The sequence below is a fragment of the Stigmatopora argus genome, chromosome 3, assembly GCF_051989625.1.
Source record: "Stigmatopora argus isolate UIUO_Sarg chromosome 3, RoL_Sarg_1.0, whole genome shotgun sequence".
Lineage (NCBI taxonomy): Eukaryota > Metazoa > Chordata > Actinopteri > Syngnathiformes > Syngnathidae > Stigmatopora > Stigmatopora argus.
In genome coordinates this window covers 22,436,837-22,457,168 of record NC_135389.1, presented here as the reverse complement: position 1 = coordinate 22,457,168, position 20,332 = coordinate 22,436,837, and the positions used below count along the sequence as shown (strand labels likewise).

Here is a 20,332-nt window from a genome sequence, read left to right as displayed (position 1 = left end):
ACAATTTTTCAATGATCGCGGCCATGTTCGAGCGATTTTTCAATTATGGCGGCAATATTCACGGAATTTTTCAATTAGCGCGGCCATGTTTGCGCAATTTTTAAATTATCACGGCCATGTTTGTGCGACTTTTCAATTATCGCGGCCATGGTTGAGCAATTTTTCAATTATGGCGGCCATGTTTGTGCAATTTTTCAATTACCACGGCCATGTTTACGTGACTTTTCAATTATCGCGGCCATGTTTGCGCATTTTTTCAATTATCGCGGCCATGTTCACGCGATTTTTCAATTATCGCGGCCATGTTCGCGCAATTTTTCAATTATCGCGGCCATGTTTGCACGATTTTTCAATTATCGCGGCCATGTTTGCACGATTTTTCAATTAGCGTGGCCATGTTTGCGCTATTTTTCAATTATTGCGGCCATGTTCGCACAATTTTTCAATTACTGTGGCCATGTTTGCGCAATTTTTCAATTATCGCGGCCATGTTTGCACGATTTTTTAATTATCACGGCCATGTTTGGTCTACATTAACCGCAATATTCAAGGGATTACCGCACCTGGAGAATACCCACGCAAGCCCGGAAAGAACAGACAAACTCCACACAGGAGGACCGAGACCAGGGATCAAACCCAGAACCCCAGACCTGTGAGTTCGACGCGCTAATCACTCAACCAACTTCTTTAAAAGTCCACCTTGAAAATAACTTCCTAATAATTTACCACTCACTTTCTCTTTTAAATCAATCTCTCAATGGGTAAATAGATTGAAGTCCACTTGAGCCGACACAAATTGAAGTCTTAAGGACTGTATTGTGCGTTGTGTAGTTGCTCAAGTTTTTATTAGTTTTTAAGCAAATAAATCATATCAAAGCCAGGTTAACGCGACCATGCACTACATAAAACACACTTGTACAATCGCTCTGGATGTCAAAGCGGCAGTTAGGACTGCCAACGGAATCGGGACTAGTTGTGTACTCTGAAGCGTCCCAAGATGAGACTCATCCGTCTTATCAGATCGGGGCCCCCCTCCAGATGTGCCGATTAAAATGAGTCCTTTGAAGGCCACACGGAGCCAAAGCGAGCAGACCGATCCCGTCTTTGTCAGCGACGGAGTGCGCTACACGCCGCCACCGTGAGCGGGGGCAATGTAAACACTGGCCCGACGGCTTGTGTCGCTCGGGATAAACAACATTACGAAGGGCGCCTGCGTCCGGTTCTGCTATTGTTGAAGAGCTCGTAGTATTTCAATCCTGAATACAGTATTTAAGCCATTAATACCTCTATTTACTGTATTTTCTCGCATATTAGCCGCCTCCACGTATAAGCCGTACCCTTAAAATTGCCTTAAAATCGTTGAATTTGACAATTTCTCTCGTATAAGCCGCCCCCTGATTCACAATTTTCACCTCCATATTCATGGTTTTAATAGTAAACAGGCTATTTAACAAAACAAATGGCTGAGTGTTAAGACCTACCGTATGCATGCATGTACATCTGTGTATGTATGTATATATGTGCTTATTTTATATATATATATACATATATATATACACATATATATATATATATACATATATATACACATATATATATACATATATATACACATATATATATATATATATATATACATATATATACATATATATATTTACATATATATACATATATATATTTACATATATATACATATATATATACATATACATATATATACATATATATACACATATATACATATATATACACATATATACACACATATATATACATATATACATATATATATATATATACATATACATATATACATATACATATATATATACATATATATATATACATATACATATATATATACATATATATATATCAGCAACACACTTATTTATTTATATATTTATTCATGTATTTATTTATTAATTAACTTACTTATTACCTATCTATTTGTGTCTAAAATGTATTTTACTGTGTCTGTATTCTCACCCTCTTGCTACTGTGACAACGAAATTTCCCGAATACGGGATGAATAGAGTTATCCAATCCAAATGTGTTACTTTGAAGGGAAAATTTTAAGATAAGTAGTATTTCAGAACTAATTTATGAATCGAAAGGATCACCTGCTGGATTGCACATTATTTGGATCAATATCACAAGGAAGTTACATTCAAAAAGGAAGTCATGTGAGCAGTACAACCAGGAAGTGTAAACGTAGCGGTCTAGTTTGTCATCCCTAGGTAAGATGGCGGCATTTTATGCAAAATACAGTTTATTCTTTTTCTTGAATTTCATTCATAGATGTCAAAATAAATTTTGCTTAGCGTTTAATCTGTTTATCTTTTCTCTATTTTGAAATAAACGACCGTATCGGCCGCATTGTCTCGCGTTATGGCTTTTCGTGCATGTCAAGTCTAATTTGTGTGCATATAAACCGTACCCTTGATTCAGTCATCATTTTTAATGACAAATACGGCATAATACGGTAGTTTTCCATCCAGATGACATCCATTGCTTCACGGTTCATTTGAAAGAAACCAATCGTACCTGTAGGAACGGCATACCCATCACCCCACCATTAAAAAACACATTTTTCTCTTCTTTTGAATGAACTTTTCAAGAAAAATTGCACACGGTGAGGCCGTGTCAGCCAACACCTTGCGGCAATTAGGGAGCGACTAGCAGAGAACCTCCACATTTCTCATCTGTGTTTACCGCAAACAGAGCGAGTAGCCGAAAAGCCCAAGCACATGACGGAGGTCAGTCGGAGTTGTTTAAATTGACAAAGCACACAAGGAGCAGCAGCGCGCAACAATGGTCCAGCTCCAGACAACAAGCCAACGAAGCAGCTTACACACACAAGATTTATGGCCTCCCTCTCACAAAGAGCGTCGAGTGAGGTCCTCCTCGCCGGCGATGAGCACGGCAACTGAACTTCCCTTTGGTCACCCTCTCTTTAAGAGTCCTTCACCACCCAAAAAGAGGTTCACGTGGCTGGAATTTGCACGTTTAATTACGCAAGTGTCTGATGAAAATCTGCCACAATGGCCGCCTTTACGTAAATAGAATTCATTATGAAAGTTAACAAAAGAAATGGCTCACTGTTAAGACAAACCATATGTATACATCTATTTGTATGTATATGTATGTGTATGTATTTGTATATGTATCTGTATCTATCTATATCTATTTCTATATGTTATATATATATATATATATTTCTATATGTATGTGTATGTATTTGTATATGTATCTGTATCTATCTATATCTATTTCTATATGTTATATATATATATATATATATATATATATTTCTATATGTATATGTGTGTATATATATATTTCTATATGTATGTGTGTGTATATATATATACAGATAGATTTATTTATACATATATATATACATATAGATTTATTTATACATGTATATATATATATATATATATATATTTCTATATGTGTGTATATATATATACATATAGATTTATTTATACGTGTATATATATACATATAGATTTATTTATACATATATACATATATATATCCCTATAGATTTATTTATACATGTGTATATATATATATATATATATTTCTATATGTATGTGTATATATATATATATATATATATATATATATATATATATACATATAGATTTATTTATACATGTATATATATATACATATAGATTTATTTATACATGTATACATATATGTATATATATTCATAAAGATTTATTTATTTATTTCAGCAACACGTGTATTTATTTATTCATATAATTATTTATTTAGTTATTTTTCAATATATTTATTTATTACCTACTTATTTATGTCTAAAATGTATTTTTCTTTGTCTGTATTTTCACCCTCTTGCTACTGTGACAGTGAAATTTCCCAAATACGGGATGAATAAAGTTATCTAATCTAATCTAAACATCATTTGTTTAGAACAGGGGAGTGGTCACACTCATTTTAGTTCCAGGGGTACATTCATGCTAACCAAAGCGATCGTGGGTCGGATCACTTTATTTTTCAAAGTAACACATTTGTACTCCCTATTAAAACCATGAATATGGAGGTGAAAATTGGAAATCGGGGGCGGCTTATGCGAGGGGAAATTGTCAAATTCAACCATTTTAAGGCCATTTTAAGGGTGCGGCTTATACGCGAGAAAATACGGTAATCAAGATTTGAAAAAGGCCGAGTACAAGGACATTGATTGGTGACAACTGATATAAGGACGAGAAGATCCCACACCTGGAAGACCTTCAAAATAAGAGCCCCCCAATGTGACCTCGGTTTGGACACAAAGTTCTTCATGTCATCCCATATCAATAGATTTTCAGATTGCCCCGAAATCGATATGCCGAACTTTGCGAGCACTTTTTACTCATTAAAGCAGGGGTCGGGAACCTTTTTGAAAGAGAGAGCCATAAACAATTACTATTTTCAAATGTTATTCCTTGAGAGCCATACTCACCATTTAAAAGTCAAAATACATGAAAATGTGCCAATTTTTTTAGCCATTTTAACACTTTTAAAGTACAAAAAGTCTTTGAATTCTTTTGACAACATTTTTACGCTGTTGCTAATCATTGAATATCAATGAGTATCAATGAGAGAATAGATGCAGAAGACTCTAATGCAGGGGTCGGGAACCTTTTTTGATGGAAAGAGCCATAAACAATTCATATTTTTTTAAATGTTAATCGTTGAGAGCCATGCTCCGAATTTAAAAGTCAACATACATGAAAATATGTGCTTTTTTTTAGTCACTTCACCACTTTTAAAGTACAAAAAGTCTCTGAATTCTTTTGACAACATTGTTACGTTGTTGCTAATCAATGAGTATCAATGAGAAAATCCATGCAAAAGAGTGAAATGAAAAACAATGGTACTCGGATGATTCGCCTAAAGACGTTTCGCCGACGGACGTTTGACAGACGGACAGGTCGCCGAATGGACGCTCCACCGAACGGTCATTCGGCCGAACGGCCGTTCGGCCGAATGACCGTTCGGTGGAACGTCCATTCGGCGACCTGTCCGTCTGTCAAACGTCCGTCGGCGAAACGTCTTTAGGCGAATCATCCGGCCACGAAAAAAAATGATTATAAGGCGCTGGGGTAGTGTCAATGCCATAATACCAACGTAACGCTCCTATTCCTGCGCTTTCCCACCAGTAGTTTCCATAGTTTACCTCACAGGTTAGTGGAGAGCCATATGCACCCATCAAAAGAGCCATATGTGGCTCCCGAGCCATAGGTTCCCTACCCCTGCATTAAAGTGATTGCGTTCCCGAAAGAATGACTCCACCCGTTCAGCGAAGTAAAATTGCAAGTGGCTATAATTTACATTTGAGGGTGAGGTCACGTCGCGGTGAGTGAGTGAGTGAGTCAGCCAGACGGCGGTTACGGGCAAGGAAGGCAATTATTCCGTCTGCCGTCTGTTACCTGAGGTCCAACATGGCTCCTTGTCGCCCTCGCTCGTGCCGTTGCGCTTCCTCTCGTGGCGGTACACCAGATGGGGTTTGTGATGCTCGTCCTCGTAGTCTTCCTCCCCGTCGGCGCTCAGGAGAGGCTCCAAGAAGTATTCGCCGTCCGCCGTGGTGAACGTGCCGATCTGGAGCGGGACGAGAAAAGATCCATTGAGTTTTGTGGAAGGTTCCAGTAGGAAATGTTTAAAAAATGTTCAGAATTCATTCATTTTCTGAACTGCTTAGAGTCACAAGGGTCGCGGGGGGTGCTGGAGCCTATCCCAGCTGACTGCAGGTGCGAGGCGGGCGACACCCTGAATTGGTGGCCAACCAATCGCGGGGCACGAGGAGACAAAGGACAACCAATCATAGGCGATTTAGAGTCTTCAACCAGCTAGTTTAGCATCTATGTTTTTGAATTGTGAAAACCCACGCAAGACCGGGGAGAGCATGCAAATCCCACACAGTGAGGACTGACCTGGGATTGAACCCACAACCCTAGAACCGATGAGTGGTTAGTGCACATGTGTCAAAGTGGCGGCCCGGGGGCCAAATCTGGCCCGCCCTATCATTTTGTGTGGCCCGGGAAAGTCAATGATGAGTGCCGACTTTCTGTTTTAGGATCGAAATAAAATGAAGAGTATAGATGGGTATTAAATTTCCTGATTTTCCCCCTTTTAAATCAATAATTGTCATTTTTAATACATTTTTTTCTGTGTTTTTAGTTCAAAAATCATTTTGTAAAATCTAAAAATATATTTAAAAAAAGCTAAAATAAACATTGTTTTAGATCTATAAAGAAATGAATATTCAGGGATTTTAATCCAGTTCTTTTAATCCATTTATATAAAAAAATCTAAATATTATATCTAAAATGGTCCGGCCCACGTGAAATGGAGTTGACGTTAACGTGGCCCGCGAACCAACCCGAGTCTGACACCCTTGGGTTAGTGAATCAGGCTCAGAGTGCTGGGGTCAAGGGTTCGATTCCATGTCGGTCCTGGATGGCTGGAGTTTGCATGTCCTCCCAGGGTTGGTGGGTTTTCTCCGGGTACTCCAGTTTCCATGTTCCAAAAACATGCATGCTAAGCTAGCTGGCTGAACACTCTAAATTGCCTGGCGCTAGCCATGATGGGTTATTTTTCTAGTTGTGCTTGCGAACGGGGTCTTCCAAAACCTCCGTGAAATCTACAAAAAGGGGATTAGAACCGAAAACCGACGTCCGCGCAGACCAGGAGAAAAGATTTGTGATCTGGCCCGGTTTTAACCGTCATTGATTTTGCAGCTCAGGCCCCCGCAAAGCTTCTTAGCTCATTGAGCCGCGAAGGCACGCCGCGAAGGCACGCCGCTGTTTGCACGGCCATTCCGTGCGCACACTTTAACAGGATATCGCACGGCGGAATGTTTCCTTAGCGGCGTTATCCCACAGCCCGGGGTGCCAATCGGATGCGGAAAAACGCCACTGTGTTTATCTTCCCGTCTTTCTAAGAGTGGAGGATTAGTGGGAGGGGGCGGGGTCAGGAACAGTGACACGAAAACCTGGAAAGCGCAGCGTGCCTCGAGTGCGACGCGTGTTGAGGACTTCTGAAAATCTGATGGAAACGAAGGCCAAGTTAACTGCAAGATCAGGGAACCTAGGGCTCGCGAGCCGTATGTGGCTATTTGCATGGGTGCATATGGCTCTTCGCAAACCTGCAAGCCAAAATGTACCTTGTCACAGTAATCCCTCGAATATCGCGGTTAACGTAGACGAGACATTGCCGTAATAATTGAAAAATCGCAAAGTAGGGTCACCCCGATTATAAGTAATAATAATTAAAAAAAATAAAATTCTTTAGTGTGGAGTCCTATAAGCAAGACTGGCTTCTGCTTACGAGTTTTCAGCTTGGATTTTCACATTTTTATGAATTAAAAAATAATAATAGCAGAAAAAAAATCACAAAGTAGTGACGTGAAGATGCGATAATCGAGGGATTACTGTAATTATCATTTTTATTTCATTAGATTCTCTTGTGAATGCATACTCTTAATAAGCAAAAGCATAACAATGTTGTTAAAATAATTCTAAGTTTTTTTTGTACTTTAAAAGTTGAAGTGATAGGAAAAAAACATATTTTTGGATATTTTGACTTTTAAATGCCGAGTATGGCTCTCAAGGAATAACATTTAAAAATAGGAATCGTTTCTGGCTCTTCCTGTCAAAAAGGTTCCCAACCCCTGTTTTCGGTAATGGTTTGGTCCGGTTTCTCCTGCCTTTGGGTCCTACCATACTCAAGAATCAGGGGGTTCAAACTCATTTTTGGCACCATTGTCTTTCCAACTAGGATGCCAAAAATAATCGATGCATAAATTGACATCTTTTTCCGATCGTACTGATCGACAGATCATTTTTGGACATTTAAATGAGTACAAATCGTCTGCAATTACTGATTTAAAATGAGGGAAAACAGAAAATATCCCCTATCTTCATTTGAATTTGATCATAAAACAGAAAGTTGACTTTCTCGGGCCACACAAAATGATGCGGCGGGCCAAATTTGGGCCGCGAGCCGCCACTTTGACACCAAGATATCCAGAAAATATGATTGGACGCTTGCTTGTGTGCAGGAATGGGCCCTGGTATTCACTCACTGTTGGACAATTTGGAATATTTAATTTACTGAATGTGAATTTTTTTTATATAATAAATAATATATAAAAAGGACAAAACTGCACTTTTCTATTGAGGCAAATGTGATACTCGAGATACAAAAAAAATACGGGTAAATTGCATCAAAAAGTTATTCGGCGTGAAGAAATAAAGTGCATTGGGAGTTTTGACGACTGCAACTTAAAGAGTATCAATGATTTATACGTAGTGAGTGCAAGTAGATGTTTACCTTTATCTTGTAAATCACTATCTCTTGCTAGTTAACTTTAATCGCAGGATTCTGTCGGTGGAAAACGGAAGCCGCTTTGTTGTGGGTTGGTTGATCAGGGTTTCAACATTTACCAGAAGAAAAGAGGAAATCATTTAGTGTGAGAAAAAGGTTGCTGTTCAAAAGTGGGTGCTGAACTGGATTGGACCGCCCAAAGGGGGAGGACCTTTGACCCTCGTTTGGGGGGTTCCATTTCAAGCTGCCTCTGTTGCTTGACCTATCAATTATATTGGTGGAAAAAGTCAATAGAGCTAAATAGAACTTTAGAGAATGATTAAAAACCCGGGGAAAACGCTCCGGTGACGAAGTGGTTAGCGTGTCGGGCTCACAGTTCTGGGATTCTGGGTTCGATCCCAGGTCGGTCCTCATTGTGTGGAGTTTGCATGTTCTCCTCAGGCTTGCGTGGGTTGTCTGTGGGTGCTGCGGTTTCCTCCCACATCCCAAAAACAGGCATGCTAGGCTAGCTGGTTGGACACTAAATCAAGGGTGTCAGACTCGGGTTGGTTTGCGGGCCGCATTGACGTCAACTCGATTCCATTTTAGATATAATATTTAGATTTTTTTTTAAATAAATGGATTAAAATAACTGGATTAAAACCCCTGAATATTCAGTTTTTTATAGATCTAAAACGATGTTTATTTTAGCTTTTTTATATATTTTTAGATTTTACAAAATGATTTTTGAACTAAAAACAGAAAAATGGATTAAAAATGTCAAATTACTGATTTAAAAGGGGGAAAATCAGGAAATGTAATATACATCTATACTCTTCATTTTAATTTCCTAAAACAGAAAGCCGGCACTCATGATTTACTTTCCCGGGCCACACAAAATGATGCGGAGGGCCAGATTTGGCCCCCGGGCCGCCACTTTGACACATATGCTCTAAATTGACAAAGCGTAGCGATCATTGGTTGTCCTTTGTATCCATGTGCCGTGCCATTGGCTGGCCACTGACCACAGTTCTAGGGTTGTGGGTTCAATCCCAGGTCGGTCCTCACTGTGTGGAGTTCTCCCCGGGCTTGCGTGGGTTTTCCCTGGGTACTCCGTTTTCCTCCCACATCCCCAAAACACGCATGCTAGGCTAGCAGGTTGAACGCACTAAACTACCTCACCCCAGCTACGATTGTTTATATTTTGTCTCCTCGTGCCCTGCGATTGGCTAGCCGCCGATTCAGGGTGTCTCCGAAGTCATCTAGCCTGGGCTCCAGCACCCCCTGCCACCCTTGTGAGGATAAACAACTCACAAAATGAATGAATGAAACCGAGATAAGTACATATGGTATTGTACTAAATCCAAAAATAGCCAATAGCAAAATAGCCCATCGGCGTTAGCACGCAAGTGAGCCGTGATCTTTACACAGCGGCCCACCGCTTAACACCCGAACGGGAACGGCCTGGTTTATCAGCGGGTTGAACTGGCCACACACTTCTTTTATAGCGAGCGGTCAGCGCCTCCCGAGACCTGGCGTTGGTTTCCCACGGTGGCGAACAAGCCGAAAGGTTTTAACTGGCCGCTTGTCTCCTCATCCTTCACGCCTTTGCTTCTCTTTTGGGGGGGGCCCATCCCGACACCCCCCGAAAAGGCCACCCCGTTTCTCAGCTTTTGAGTAACTCTGGCGAGAAAAGGCAAACCTGCTTCTTTTTCTTTTCCCCCCTCCCAGAAGCAGTCCTTTGTTTCAGGGCTTCATTATTCCTTAATGACCTCACCCCAACAACAAAAAAATGCGGGCCTCGCCATTTAACGATCAGATCGGGGACACATTTATGAGCCGATCGCCTCCGGCGGTGCCGTCTCTCCATTGTGCCGTCATTCTCGATGAGTGACGATGCGGATAACCGACAGAGATTGCTTGAAAAAGGATCCAAAGATGTTTGGATAAGCCAGCCCATTCATCAAAAGGGCTCCATTAAAAGCTGATTAGCTCGATCAATTTAGCGTAGCTCAGCTTCGCAAACACGGAAATCACTCGGTGGAGCGTCTCATTTCGCCCGGTCGACTACGATTCGTTCCTCTGTCGTTGAAGGTAATCTATTCTCGGATTCACCAAAAACGCACCACCACTGTCAGATATTTTTTTTAAAAAACAAACGGCTGAACTGGAACAATACGGTACTCGGACGTTTGGTCGCCGGACTTTTGGTCGCCGGACTTTTGGTCCCCGGACGTTTGGTCGCCCGGAAGGTTATTATTACCATTTAAAATTGTTGCTCAAATTGCCTAAATACAAACTGTGAATTATTATTTAGACATACTTAATTACTGCCCTATTAATTATTAGGCTAAAGAAAAGCTCCAAATTTCTCGGACTTTTATTGTTTTTTGTTGGAGAACTTGTTAAGACTCTGACGGACGTAGCTTCTTAAAGGGACAACGCATGCACATACAAACTCTTCTACACTCACACGTGGGCTCAGTGAAACTACTCATGGCCATTGTTGGCTTTTATTCATGCGTAGACCGTGTTGTTTTACCTTGTGTGGTCGCCGGACTTTTGGTCGCTGGACGTTTGGTCGCCGCACGTTTGGGTCCGGGCGACCAAACGTCCAGCGACCAAACATCCGGCGACCAAAAGTCCGGCGACCAAAAGTCCAGCGACCAAAAGTCCGGCGACCAAAAGTCCGGCGACCAAAAGTCCGGCGACCAAAAGTCCGGCGACCAAAAGTCCAGCGACCAAACATCCGGTCACGAACAATACTGTTAAACATGCAGATGCCACCTGAGTTGACCAAATCTTCCAACACAAAGCTCCTCCTCCACTGCAAGATTTTGCACCCAAAAATTCCAAGACATCAACAAGGGCTGGCTCTAGAGGTGACTGTGTACTTCCCTTCAAAAAGTCTGCTAAATTAGCCAAAGCACCTTTGTTACTGGAACCTGGAACTCAATATCAATTAGCATACGTGAACATCTGAACCTCATCGGCCAATCATCTTAAAGCCTGACTGTTAGACCAACAAAATTGCCAACAGAATGCTGTCTAAAACTGCAACTTTTATGAACTTTAAAAAATATAATAATATTAGTAGCAAGCAGAAGACAGGGGAGTGGCTTTTGCTTGTAAATTTCAGCGGATTTCACATTTTTATGAACTGAAAAAATATAAATATACATTTAATAGCAGAAAAAAATGAGGGCTGTTGCGTTCATGGACATTTCTTTTCTCAGGAATATACAGTAATCCCTCAATTATCACAAATTCACTACTTTGCGATAATCGAGGGATTACTGTATATTCCTGAGAAAAGAAGTGTCCATGAACGCAGCAGTCTTCCTCCGTAAAATGTCAATAAAACGAAGTAACATAGCCATTAGCCAATGTGGAGGGAATTCAAGCCTAGCACAACAGCTGAACATTTATTGGGAGTTAAAAAGAGGTGTGTCTAATGAATGAATGAATGTAAATCTCCTGGGTTATTTTCAACACATCTCCGTGCCTGGATCAGAGTCTGAACTCTGATCCTGATTACTGGTTAATCCGGATTTTTATGCTACTGTAATACTAAATATAGTCCATTACTGAAATTGGTAATACGGACATAATTGACAATTTTTCTGTATTCCTTTTTGTTCTTTCATTCAATCATTTTCTGAAAAGCTTATCCTCACAAGGATCGCGGTGGGGTGCTGGAGACGATCCCAGTTGACAACCCAAATTGCTGTCCAGCCAATCACAGGGCACGAGGAGACAAATGACAACCAATCATAGCTAGGGTTCGGAAATTTAGAGTATCCAACCAGCTAGCCTAGCATGTTTTTGGCATGTGGGAGGAAACCAGAGTACCCAGAGAAAACCCATGCAGGCCCGGGGAGAACATGAAAACTCCACACAGGAGTAATGACCTGGATTCAAAACCAAATCCCAGAACTGTGAGGCCGACGCACTAACCACTTATCCACCGAGCCGCCTCCTATTTTGTTTTTGTTTATTTATTTTAGTTTTCATTCTGGAAAAAAATAACTTTAAGTTGGATCCCCATTTCATTGCTGCGCTACGCTTGAAATGACTTTTATAGGAAATTCGGCAATTCTTTTAGTTAGTTAGCTTAGTTCCAATTAGCTTTTAGTTTCTCTTTTGCATTGAATTGATTGCTTTTATTGTCATTACACAAGTATAATAAGATTTAATGCTGACTAAATGAGGTAACCGATCGGTTATCGAGAGCTTTTAGCGCAAAGCATTCCAAATCCAAGAACCATAACTAATGTAGAAATGACAAATATGTATTCTTATTTTTTTCCGGTGCTCCCCGAAAGCGCAATCTTGGCAAAGGGCGAATGTGTGCCATTCCCTTTTCTATTCATCCCAATGCTGTTCGGGATCACTGAATTATTGGCAAAAAGCGGACAAACTTGATTTGGTCACAATGAATGGGAAGCGATCTGGCCACAGATCTCTGGACCACAACACACCCACACTGGCCCTCGATCATGCGCACCCAAAGGGGGGGGGGGGGGTCTGGAGGCTGGACTGGTACCCCCACAGTTGCTTCTGGTGGATGTGAAGACCGTGTCAAAGTGCTTTGAGGACTTCGAAGGTACAAAAGCACTTTACAAGCCCATTTAGCCCCAAAAAACTAATGATGGGATTAAGCCGGAACCTGCAGTGGTTCGTCGGACCACCAAAATACAACAAGGACCATATCATTTTATAATATTCAAGATAAATTTGAGGACAGAGCGAGAACTTTACTAGAAATAAGGCAAACTAAACAACAAAATCGACTACTATAGTCAGAACATTTTACCAATGTCGCGAGTAAGTTGGTGATTTTTACAGCTGATGGGAGAAAGACTGGTCACCGCTCAATTGTATGGCGTATATTGGCGACATCCAAGTTAGATTGGAACAATTTAATAGTTAATTTAACATGTGTTAGGAAACCACTGGAAAGCAAAGATATACAAATAGTTGGATATCATCCACCGGTTTAGGAGTACTATACATACTTTTTGTCATATATTTCTTGCGCTCTATGTTCTAAGAATAAAATTACCCCGTTCTGTGTATAAATAGTCGATGAAGCCCCCATTACACTACAACAAATTGCAACAATCTCCTCACAAAGATTTAAGCACAGAATCTCTTGACTTTGAGGCAAGCTTAAACAAGGTAAACCATCAAGGAAGGAACAACACTAAAGCACCAACAATAAAATGTAAGCCAATTCATACTTTTAGTACTTTTGCTGGTGTATTCATGCCACCCAAGTATAGTCACAAGCATTCATTTCTGAGCCGCTTATCCTCACAAGGGTCGCAGGGGTGCTGGAGCCTATCCCAGCTGACTATAGGCACCAGACAGGGGACACCCTGAATCAGTGGGGAGCCAATCGCAGGGCATGAGGAGACAAAAGGACAAACCATCATAGCTAGGGTTAAGCAATTTAACCAGCTAGCCTGGCATGCCTGTTTTTGGGGAAGTGGGAGGAAACTGGAGTACCCGGAGAAAACCCACACAGGCAATTTAGCATACAATTAGCCTAGCATGCCTGTTTTTGGGATGTGGGAGGAATCGAGAGTAATCGGAGAAAACCCACACAGGCAATTAAGCTTACAATTAGCCTAGCATGCATGTTTATAGGATGTGGGAAACCGAAGTACCCGGAGAAAACCCACAAAGGCAATTTAACATACAATTAGGCTAGCATGCATGTTTATAGTATGTGGGAGGAAACCAGAGTACCCAGAGAAATCCCACACAGGCAATTTAACATACAATTAGCCTAGCATGCATGTTTATAGGACCAGAGAAAACCCACGGCAGCCCGGGGACAACATGCAAACTCCACCCAATGAAGATCAACCTGGGATCGAACCCTCGACCCCAGAACTGCGAGCCTGACGCGCTACCACTCTTTCACCACACATTACTTGATGTCATAATTGACATTCGATTGTGGATTTCAACATATATAGTGAGCAATGTAATGTTAGTTACTTCGTTTTTTGCTCATATGTGGGTAAATAGTAGTGACAAACAACCTGTTGCAGTGCAAGTATTGCGAAACTGCAAGTTAGGAGGGGAGGGTGGGTAGCTAGTCAGTGACACTAACTCACCAAGCCGGTGCACAGGCTGAAGACAGCCGGCTGCTCCTCCCGGGAGTTGACGTGTCCTCGGAAGAAGCAGTGGCGAATATCCGCAGCGGCGTTTTCCTCCTCCTCCGAGCGACTCCCCCCGGGCGCTCCCAAGTGCGTGACCGCGTAGGCGGGCGCGATGAAGTCCGACGAGGCGCTCAGGTTCAGGTGGAAGCGTTGTCCGAACGCGTCGATCCGATAGTGGCGCCGCGGGGCCGACAAGCCGTCGTCTAAACTCCGCCGCCGGCGCCGCTTGTAGTGCGACGCGTGCGGGAAGGACTCGCCGAAGTCGTTGACCCGCAGCGGCTGGATGATTTCGTACGATGACAGCTGCCTCACCAAGACTTCTGGAAAAGCGGACGGGTTCGGTCAGGCCGGCCGGCGGTGGCTCCTCTCCAGGGGCGCACTGCCCGGGGAAATGGAACTCACGCACTCGTACCTTGTTTGGGATGCAAGCGGTACTGCGCTGCGAGCCGCAGCAGCGATGACAGATGACACGCGAGTCCCACCAGCCAGATTGCACGCTGCATGGTTCCCACGGCGCTCGCTCCTTTTGCGCGGCGGCCCCTTCGTCGAGCTCTCTCCCACCCCCCCGGGGCTCCCTCGGTCGCCAGCCAGCCAGCACCCCCGCTTCCCTCTCACCTCCGGCCGGCTTGTCAGCGGCGGCGGCGGTGGCGGCAGGTCGCCGGATCGACGACGGAGGCTCTTCGCTGCAGCGCAAGACCGGCGTCGTGCGCGCGCCTCAATCGCATGGCCGACCCCCCCCTCCTCCTCCTCCTCCACCCCCCGAAAAAAAAAGTATCAAGCCAGACTATTTATTTATGACACATGCATCGCATCCCACCCACCCCCCAAATACACGCGCGCACACACAGGCTTGTGTTATTCCCTTCTCCCCTTGCAGGGAGTTAGTTCGCCGCCCGGTGCAAGCAAACTGGAGAGTGCGCTCTTCAGTGAGGGGAGGGAGGGAGGGCTGCCAAGTATGCTCTCCCTCGGCCATCCCCTCCACGACCACCCTGTGCAAGCCCAAGGCGCACACACATACGCACACACACACATAGACAAGCCAAAAACCGGGGAAGCAACGCCCCCTCCGGCCCCACAAAGCCATTGGAGAGATAGAAGGGTGCCTGTAACCCAAGGGTGTCAGACTCGGGTTGGTTCGCGGGCCGCTTTAACGTCAACTTGATTTCACGTAGGCCGGACCATTTTAGATATAATATTTAGATTTTTTTATATAAATGGATTAAAAGAACTGGATTAAAAGCCCTGAATATTCAGTTTTTATAGATCTAAAACAATGTTTATTTTAGCTTTTTAAATATTTTTAGATTTTGGTTTAGACAAATTCATTCATTCATTTTCTGACCCAGTTATCCTCCCAAGGGTCGCAGGGGGTGCTGGAGCCTACCCCAGCTAACTACAGGCACCATAAATTGGTGGCCAGCAAATTGCAGGGCACAAGGACAACCAATCCCACACTTACCTAGGGGCAATATAGCATATATAAAGCTTAGCATGCACGTTTTAGGAAAACCGGAGCACCCAGAGAAAACCCACACAACCCCAGGAGATAACATGCAAACTCCACACAGCAGGACCCACCTGGGATCGAACCATGGGCCCCAGAACTGTGCCGCTGACGCCCTGACCCAAGGGTTCGCGGGCCGCTTTAACGTCAACCTGATTTCACATGGGCCGGACCATTTTAGATATAATATTTAGATTTTTTTTTTTATAAATGGATTAAAATAACTGGATTAAAAGCCCTGAATATTCAGTTTTTTATAGATCTAAAACAATGTTTATTTTAGTATTTTAGCTTTTTTTTAAATATATTTTTAGATTTTACAAAATGATTTTTGAACTAAAAACTGAAAAAAAATGATTAAAAAATTACAATTATTGATTTAAAAGGGGGAAAATCAGGAAATTGAATATACATCTATACTCGTCATTTTAATTTGATCCTAAAACAGAGAGTCGGCACTCATGATTGACTTTCCCGGGCCACACAAAATGATGCGGCGGGCCAGATTTGGCCCCCGGGCCGCCACTTTGACACATGTGCCCTAACCTCTCAGTTGAGTAAAAAAAAAAAAAACATTAAAGGCAAAAAAAATACAAATTTGATGCCAAGTGACTCCATTTTTTTCCAGATTCCGCTGTTTTTATAGACTGTACTCGGGCTCTTAATAATAATGAACGGTTGGGGTAGAAGGGCTGTTCCAGATGTGCAGCATGTCAAGAATAATAAGCACCGCAGGGTTGTGGACTCTTTGGATCGCATACAGCAAACAGGTGCCAAGGACTCCAAAACCATGTCTTGGGCTCTCTTCCAGTCTTTACTAACAAGTTGACATCCCCCATGGCACACTTTAAAATGAACCACGTGAGTACGCCGGAGCTCGTTTGCTTTGTTTTGACTATCGGGGACGCTTATCTGTCAATGCGCTCTTGCGTGTCGCCCCTTCTCGAGGGTCTCGACACAAGGTTTCGGAGTCGCGTCTTTATCTCGTTAAAGACTTTCTCGGAATCCTCCGATTCGGGGCGAGGTTGCGGTAGGGAAGGTTTCGCGCTGGTTTTGTGTGGATTGAAGACGAAGGGTTGGGAATTGGACTTTGTCGTTTTTCGGGTATGGCTGGAAAGAAAGATGAAATTGCCACGAGATAGAAAATAGCCTGTCATCTGTGTTTTGGTGGGCGGGGCATTCAAGGTTCTTTGGTTTTAGGATGCTCAGACTCCAATAAGCAATGTATATTTGTCCAATAAAAGGAGAATTAGTACTTCTGGAACTGTTTTTTGGGGGGACTGTTGACAATGCACACTTGGATTTGGGTTTTCCCGAAATCAAGTGACCAATCGTATGACGCAGTATTGATTGGACTGATCGCCAATCAGTCGATGAATGATAGGCAATCAAGACTTGAGCTGGTTTAGTGAAAGTTGATAGTACAAAAAAAAATGACGAATTATGTTACACTGAAAAAAATGGCTATTCTTGCTATTCTAGCAGCATTTTTGGGGGGGGTTATGTTTCTAAAATCTTATTTTGTGGTTGGCGATTTGGTTATTTTCTACAAATGGTGAACATTTACCAAAAAAGATGGATCGTGATCCTGTTTAAGGCGGTAAAGTTATTAAAAAATGGACTGCATTGATTGTAACTAGAGCTTCAACAGTCAGTATTCCAAATAGGAATGGCGTCCCAGTTTTGGGTCATCAGAGGATCGGTCGGCATGAATGGAAGTCCATGAAGTTGCTGTCACGCTGGAAGCCACCATAACAAACCATCACAATCCCATTTCTGGGCCAGTTCAGGTGGCTCTCACGGTGCAACGATCAAGGAGTTCAGCCACCTGAGACTTGTGTTGGCTTGCAATTTGGAGATGAAGCTAAAGCTAAAAACGCTTCCGCTCCCCCTCAAACCAAGACTTAATGAGCTGTAAAAAAAAAACTCCTCTGTGGTCTTGAAAACACAATCATCTGTCAACCATTTTTCCTGAGCACCATAGACAGCTGTTAAACATGATCGTCCAGCCATTTTGGTGATCAATCATTGCCAAATAAATACAAAAAAATACAATGGACAAAAACGAAGCTAATTCTATTTTGTCACCTTCAATTGACAGCAATAAAATGATGACATCATCAATCAAACAGCCAGATAATTGTGTATTTCTCAAATAATGAGCATTTTAGATGAGATTGGTCGCCGGTCTTTTGGTCGCCGGTCTTTTGGTCGCCGGTCTTTTGGTCGCCCCGACCGCGACAACGGGCGATCAAAAGATCGGCGACCAATCGACCGGCGACCAATCGACCGTGTACCAGGTAAACAACTCTAATCAAGGCAATTAAAAAAAACCTTAAACAAGCATGTACAACAACAAAAAAATTCAAAGTTAGCTTTGAATGTAGCAACCTCTCGTTGGGATGAATTAGCCCAGAATAAGCTTGCATAACATCACTCGAAATAAAAGTACAAAGGGAAACATTGCTATACTTAACAGACTTAACACAAACAAGAAACAAATGGACTACAATGTATCAAATACGATATTGAAATCAATCACCCCCGAGAGCAAAGTAGAAAATCAGCAGACCATGACCCAATCCCATGTGGACCACCGGTCGCTTGGCTCTGACTTTTTAATAACGTGTCAAGGAAGCCTCAAATGCAGAACCACATGGTCCCGTGAGCAGAACCCTGCGGGACACCACATCAGAGAAGCTCCACGTCTGACGTGAAGTGACCCACGGAGACCGCTAAAAGTTCTTCGAGACCAGAACAATTGCCACGGCAGAACACAACTGTCAACTAAGGAATGATTCAAGGAATCTCATTAAATCTATACCACCAAATAAATTCTCCCAAGCAGAGAAATATGCTTATAAAATCCCATTATTCAGATATGCGGCGTAGCCAAAGGCAGATTCGCATTTTAACGCTCGATTAAAGTTTACAGATGCTAGAAGTGTTATGTGGAGTACATTTTTGAGCTTTATAAACATGAACAAATGTATGTAGAGCACTGAAAAGATGTACCGTATTTTCTCGCATATTAGCCGCCTCTGCGTATAAGCTGCACTCTTAAAATTGCCTTAAAATCGTTGAATGTGACAATTTCTCTCGTATAAGCCGCCCTCTGATTCACAATTTTCATCTCCATATTCATGGTTTTAATAGGGAGTACAAATGTGTTACTTTGAAGGGGAAATCTTAAGAAAAATCATCGCACGTGCTATTTCTAAGATCATTTATGAATCTGTGTTCTGAAAGGGTGTTGCCTGCACGTAGACAAATTCAAAAAGGAAGTCATGTGAGCAGTACAAGCAGGAAGTTTGTCCGTAGCGGTCTAGGTTGTCATCCCTAAGTAAGATGGCGGCGCCCTGAGCGAGCCATGGCAGGCACAAGTACGTTTTTTTTTTCACGTTTTATGAAAGATACATTTTTCTTCTTGAATTTTGTTCAAAGACACCAAAATACATTTTGTTTATTGTTTTATCTGCTTATATTTTTTTCTATTTTGAAATAAATAACCGTATTAGCCGCATTGTCTTAAGTTATGGCGTTTCGTCTTAGTCACCTTGTAGTTTCGTGCATGTGAAGTCTAATTTATGCGCATATAAGCCGTACCCTCGATTCCGTTGTCATATTTTTTAGCGACAAATACGGCATAATACGGTAGTTTTACAACCATTTTTTTTCTTGAAATTTGTTCAGATGCCAAAATAAATTTTGTTTAGCGTTTTATCGGTTTATCTTTTCTCTATTTTGAAATAAATGACCGTATCGGCCGCATTGTCTTGTGTTATGGCGATTCGTGCATGTCAAGTCTAATTTGTGAGCATATAAGCCGTACCCTTGATTCCGTCATCATTTATTTTAGCGACAAATACGGCCTATATGCGAGAAAATACGGTAGTTCTGTAAAAAAGTGGAAAATTTGAGTCGGCTTTGTATCTTGGATTGAAGCATTTGAGCTTCAAGAAGCCACTCGGCGACATTGTTTGCTCAGGATTCATTAGCTGATGCCTGTTGATAGCTACTTACAAGCCACTTTGAAGCCCTTAACACCACATGTGTAGCGTCTGTCACTAAAAACTTTTAACAACATGATCCCGCATGTACGATACGCCATTACTAAGTCGTCCCTCTCGCAATTTGCGGGCTCTGAGCTCATGTTTTTTTTTTTCCCGTCCTCGTACCATATGTTGGCTATTTATATGGACTTGGCCAATAGGGACTCTCCGCCAGCGGCGTGTTTTGGTTAAAGGACAGGTTTAAAAAGGGGGACAAGACGACGCGATGTCGTAAAACGCAAAACAAATGGAAGGTATCGCGTGACGGTATCTATAAC

The 20,332-nt window shown here is 42.2% G+C and overlaps 1 protein-coding gene across 1 annotated transcript in view; it reads right to left on the bottom strand.

Annotated features, from left to right (window-relative positions):
* Positions 1 to 15,246, bottom strand: part of LOC144071149 (A disintegrin and metalloproteinase with thrombospondin motifs 20) — a 99,612-nt gene extending 84,366 nt beyond the window's left edge. Inside the window, exons 1-3 of the mRNA XM_077596006.1 lie at positions 14,911 to 15,246; positions 14,454 to 14,818; positions 5,451 to 5,619 (exon numbers count right to left, since the gene is read on the bottom strand). Of these exons, the coding sequence (XP_077452132.1) occupies positions 5,451 to 5,619; positions 14,454 to 14,818; positions 14,911 to 15,001 (625 nt within the window). The 5' untranslated portion in view covers positions 15,002 to 15,246. The remainder of the gene's footprint in view (positions 1 to 5,450; positions 5,620 to 14,453; positions 14,819 to 14,910) is intronic.
* Between the last annotated feature and the right edge of the window lie 5,086 nt (positions 15,247 to 20,332).